This window comes from Penaeus japonicus, unplaced genomic scaffold, assembly GCF_977035675.1.
Source record: "Penaeus japonicus unplaced genomic scaffold, GWHDUDI00000001_assembly GWHDUDI00001595, whole genome shotgun sequence".
Classification (NCBI taxonomy): Eukaryota; Metazoa; Arthropoda; class Malacostraca; order Decapoda; family Penaeidae; genus Penaeus; species Penaeus japonicus.
Window position 1 is genome coordinate 1 of NW_028235997.1, and position 5985 is coordinate 5985.

The 5985-nt window shown below is 32.0% G+C and overlaps 1 protein-coding gene across 1 annotated transcript; it reads right to left on the minus strand.

The window, feature by feature from the left end:
* Nucleotides 1–1738: 1738 nt before the first annotated feature.
* On the minus strand, nucleotides 1739–5001 carry LOC147466347 (uncharacterized; the record flags this gene model as incomplete). Its single annotated transcript, XM_086535617.1, has 3 exons — nucleotides 1739–2135; nucleotides 3710–3853; nucleotides 4843–5001. Coding segments are annotated over 3 exons (570 nt in total), but the record flags the coding sequence as incomplete, so codon positions are not given.
* Nucleotides 5002–5985: the final 984 nt, after the last annotated feature.

Consider the following 5985-nt stretch of genomic DNA (forward strand, 5'->3'; position numbering starts at 1 on the left):
TGTTTGTTTTATCATATCATTTTTAAAACTATTGTTATCATTATCATTATTATCCTCATAAATATAATTATGGAAATCATTCACTTCCTCATCATCGTTATGGCTATCATCAACATTATCATTATTATCATTATCATTAATACCATCATCATTACCATTTTTTGTCAGTCAGTTCACCGCCTACTCCAAAAAAGGCGTATAATTTTTATCATTGTTTTTATCAGTGTCATCATTTCTATCATTCTTCTTATCACTGTCATTGTCATCATTATTGTTGTTAATTTTGATGTTGTTCATGACGCAGTGATTATTATCTTCAATATTGATTTTTTTATTGATTTTTTTACTTTTTTCCTTTCAATTTTTTTTTTTTTTTTTTTTTTTTTTTTTTTTTTTTTTTTTTTTTTTTTAACAATCACGTACCTTTAGTACAAGTGATATCAAATATTGTTGCCATAATGAATACGGTCACCAACTGAATATTCTCTCTCTCTCTCTCTCTCTGTGTGTCACTCACTCACTAAATACCTAGCAATTATAATAATTGTATTGTTTTTCTTCCCTCCATGTTTACCTTTCCCTTTTCCTCTACTTGTTCTCTATGGCCCGAAACCACTACATTACGAAATTTTAATCTAAACGTTATCTTCCACTGATTTTCTTGACACTTCTGAGTACACGTCATAAATATCATGATTCTAGTTATTCGATTTGCTCATATAAATTACTTGCATCTATTTATCTACTTCTATATTTATCTATCCATTATTTTTGTTACAAATACCGTGTCATCTTCATCATTATTACTTTTCATGATTACTATAACTATTACAACCATCGTTGATGTCTTTATCATTATCTTCATTCCCACTGTTGTTGTTTCATCATCCTCGTTGTTATTGTTGTTATCACCAAAATTATCCTTGTCATCGTTATTTTCAATATCATGTCATAATATGGTTATCGTTTTCATCATACTATTGTTATTGGAATCAATATCATTGTTATTATAACCCTAATTATCACTATTATCATGGACATTATTATGATCCTGAGCCTGATGAGTAGTACTCGTGTGTGTGTGTGTGTGTGTGTGTGTGTGTGTGTGTGTGTGTGTGTGTGTGTGTGTGTGTGTGTGTGTGTGCGCGCGCGCGTGCGTGTGTACGTATATCCATAAGGGTTTCTCTGCCGTCTCAATACGGTTAAATTCATGTTTTTTTTTTCTTTAATATCATTATTACTCTATTTCTTTATTATATTTTTAGGTTCATATGCAGACACGATGAAATTTGTCTAAGAAATTATAATAATATGATAAAATCCTAATCATAATAATGATCAAATAAACTTCACTAGCGATTTAACAAAAACTTTACTCTGACATTGCTTTTATGCTATAGAGAATTGTTATACCCACGAAATTATAATATGGTAAGATGAAACAGTATTTACATCTTACGGAGATTCAATGTTGCTTTTTCTTCTCTTGTGCTATATCAACGTGCAGGGTTTTGTTTTTATATCATGTGCATTTCTTTGAGGAATGAGCAGTCCTCCTAATACACGTATGTTGGATTTAGATATATTCATTCATTTAGGATCCTGTGCGTTTTTGAAATCAAAACAATCATCGTACAATACGTGTTTGGCCACGGTAGTTAGCGTGAGATTTAACCCTCTGCTAATAAGTGCGTGCATTGTTAGGGCTCTTTTTCTTTAATCATTTGTATATGTTCCTGGTTAAAACCTATTTGCTTTTTAAGTGTATCTTATCTCAAATATTCAGCATTGCATACATTCAAGCACACTTATAAGTCCGTTATCCCTTCATGAATCAAGTCGAAATTCCGCGCAAGTCTTCCTAACCATCAGTCGAAACCGGGATCGTCCCCCGACCGTTTCCTGGCCAAGACAACCTCCCCGGCGAAGATGAAAGCAGAAGCCACGTAGCCTAAGAAGAGGACGAAGAAAATCCCCTGCATGTGGTCGAGGTTGATGGAGCGAGATCGGACTCCGGCGACCGCCACTTGGTCTTCCGGTTCGTCTTCTTCTTTTTGCTCAGCTGAAGTAGTTCCTTTCGTGTTTGTTTTGCCTCCTGTTTTCGAGTTTGGGGTTTTCTGATTTTCCATTGCGTCCTGTGAAATTGAAAGTGAGATTGGTTGCTTTATAGAAAATGTACTGTTTTTGAGTCTTCGTTTTTTTTCCAGGAAGATTTTTCTTTATGTAGAAATTATGGAGTAGGGAAATGAGACGAATGGACAAATAGAAAGAGAATTTTCGTTGGATCAAAACCAAAATGTCTATCTAATCTTTAATTCATATCCTTATAACATTAAATCTGATATTCACTCTCTCTTCATCCATCGATCAGTTCCTCCATCCGTCTATTAAAGTATCTGCAGATCTAAGATATATTTTTATACATTTATCAGCCTGTCTATTTGTATCTATCTGTTGTTTTTTCAGTATAAATCTATCCATCTATCTATCTTAATTTCTATATCTCTATCTTTCTATTCATCTGTCTAACCACCCCTATATTTATACTAACCTATCTCTATCTACCTACATATATGTCTATCTACCTACCCATCACTCCATCTATCTATCGATCGATCTGTCCATTCTTTTATTATCTCAATTTCTTGGATATTCTGAGCGAGTCCGGATTCCATTATGCCCAGGGACTTCATGATGACCTACCACCTATCTATCTATTTATCTATCCGTCTATTTGTCTCGTTATTTATCTTTCCACAGAATCTATCTGTCGCTTTATTTATCTATCCGTCTATCTATCCACTTGATATTAACCTTTCTCCAATAACTCTCTATATATTAACATACCTCTTTTCTTATTCCTGATCATTTTATCTCCATAAATCTGTCGATCTATCTGTCTGTATCTGCCGATCTAGCGAAATGCCTACCTACTTACCGATCTATTTGTCTATCCATCTATTTATAGATTTCTCAAATTATCTCCAACAGACCTACTTGAAAATCCTGACCGCGCTCGGAAATCATAAGATACAGTATCTATCTATCTATCTATCTATCTGTTTGTCTGTCTATCTACCCAACTGTCCAACCTACTTCTGTCCAATTTCCACCGTTTTCGATATCCCAAGGGAGTCTAGGAATCAGTCTTTGATAAGACCTAGAGACCTAACTATCCACTTTTATTTTTACAGTATCTATCTGTTTATCTATCTATCTATCTATTCATCTACCTTTTTGGATATTCTGAGGGAGTCAAGGAATCAGTATTCGATGAAACCTAGAGACCTATTAATATTCTCATCTATCCATCTATCTTCAAGTATCTATCTCTCTGTTCTATCTATCTATCTATCTATCCATCTACCTTTTAGGATATCCTGAGAGAGTTAAAGAACCTATCAATATTCCCATCTATCCATCTATCATCAAGTATCTATCTTTCTTCTTCTTCTATCTATCTATCCATCTACCTTTTAGGATATCCTGAGGGACTTGAAGAACCTATCAATATTCCCATCTATCCATCTATCTTCAAGTATCTATCTCTATTATTTTTCTATCTATCTATCCATCTACCTTTTAGAATATCCCAAGGGAGTTGAAGAACCGATCAATATTCCCATCTATCCATCTATCTCAATTATTTTTCTATCTATCTCTCCATTATCTCTCTCTCTCTAATCCGTCTATCTACCTATCCATCTACCTTTTTGGATATCCTGAGGGAGTCGAGGAACCAGTGTTCGATGAGCCCTGCTTCGACCATCCTCAAGACCCAAATGTCGAATTTCCTCCTGAGGGGGGAACTGCGCTGGACGGTCACCCCGATCTCGTGAGGGGAAAAGCATTCCTGTGAGGGGAAAAAGGAGGGGAAATAGATTGATGGGTAATTAGGGAATGATAGCGTAATGATGGAGGGTGATGTGATGTGTTACGGGGGGAAAAATATGAATGAGAAGTGGATTATGAAATTAGGAATGTTGAGTGTCTACGTTCACAAGATAGGGAATGATGAGCGGATGAGTTAGTGAAATATTGATTAGTGAATGGGTTAACAAATCAATGAATAGAAACTTAAAAAAGAGATGAGATGGGTAAAAGGGTAAGGAATGAATGATGAATGAAGATACAGAAAATCATGAAGTGAAAAAAACAGCACTGCGGCGTAAAGAAGGCAGGGAACTATCAGTCTCTCGATATCTTGATTACGATTTTCATCATAGAACTATAACCAAATTCATAATTCATACCTCTGATCATCCTCTTTATCAAATTATATGAAAAATATCAAAAATACTCTTGCAGTATCAAAAAACAAGAAATGTCGGTTCCATAGTACTTTAAATCAACTAAAGACTATTTATTATTTCATCATTGTAAAAAAAATATCGGCACAGCACGCACAAAAGGTATAGTAAGAGTCGGTTATACGGTTCCTAGTGACCTTTGAAGACAATTAATAAAAAAGAAAAAAAATAATGGCACCGCACGTAAGAGTCGGTTATACGGTTCCTAGTGACCTTTGAAGATAATAAATAAAACCATTGGACTCGAAATGGATACGTTATCATGTCTTTCATTGCGAAGACTTTGAATGGCTTCATACAAATACATACACACACAAGCAAATATAAACACATACACATACGATGCACAGACTATTGCTTATACATAATACATTGATGTGTATACTTATGAACTCCAACACAATTTATATATGGTTTCAACCATTTTTTTTTTTTTCTTCAGCAAAACAGAATCTTAACTAAAAGAAAAGAAAAGAAAATGCCCATACTAACGAATACCCATACTAACGCCATTTCTCACTCCTTTTCCTACCTTGATAATCCTCATGGGAGTGACCCCGCGCGAGGTCAGTTGGGTCGTGACCAGGTACTGCAGTGTCTTCCGGGACTCCAGGTTAACAGCAGTGCCTCGTCGCACTTCCGTCCAGATGTCCTCGTAGCGGGTGTGGACTTCGTACCTCCCTGCCAAGCCCTTGGGGGGGGAGTTGGGGGTTGGATGAGAGTTCGTTCATTCCTTGAGCATAAAAAGAACTAAATATCAAAGCTACAGTGCAGAAAATAAACACACATCCATCGTGTTTGTGCATAAATGTGTGTATATATATATGTATGCATATATATATATATATATATATATATATATATATATATATATATATATATACACATATATATCTATATCTATAGATATATATATATATATATATATATATATAATATATGTGATAGTATATATATAATATATATATTGAGTGAGATATATATATATATATATATATATCCCCCCCCACCTCTCTCTCTCTCTCCCTATATCTCACTCTCTCTCTCTCTCTATATATATATATATATATATATATATATATATATTTGATATATAATATATATACTATGGTTTTATATATATATACATATATATATATTATATTAGATATATATATATATATTTATATATATATATAGATTATAAATAAATATACTTTATATATATATATAAATTATATATATATATATATATATATATATGGTATATATATATATACCTAGTATTATATTATGATATATATATATATATAATTATTTTATATGTATATATATAATATATATATATAAACTATATTTTGTCTATTTATATATATGTATTTATATATATATATATATATATATTACTACAAACATATATATATATATATATATATATATATATATCATTATATATATTATGTATATATATATATAGTTATATAATTATATATATATATACATATATATTTATATAATATATATATTTATCTATTATATATATCCCTCTTCTCCTCTTCGTCTTCTTCTCTCTTTCTCTCTCTCTTCTCTCTCTCTCTATCTATAGATTTATATATATATATATCTATATATTTATATTTATATATTATATATATATATATAATAATATATTTATATACGTAATATATATATATAT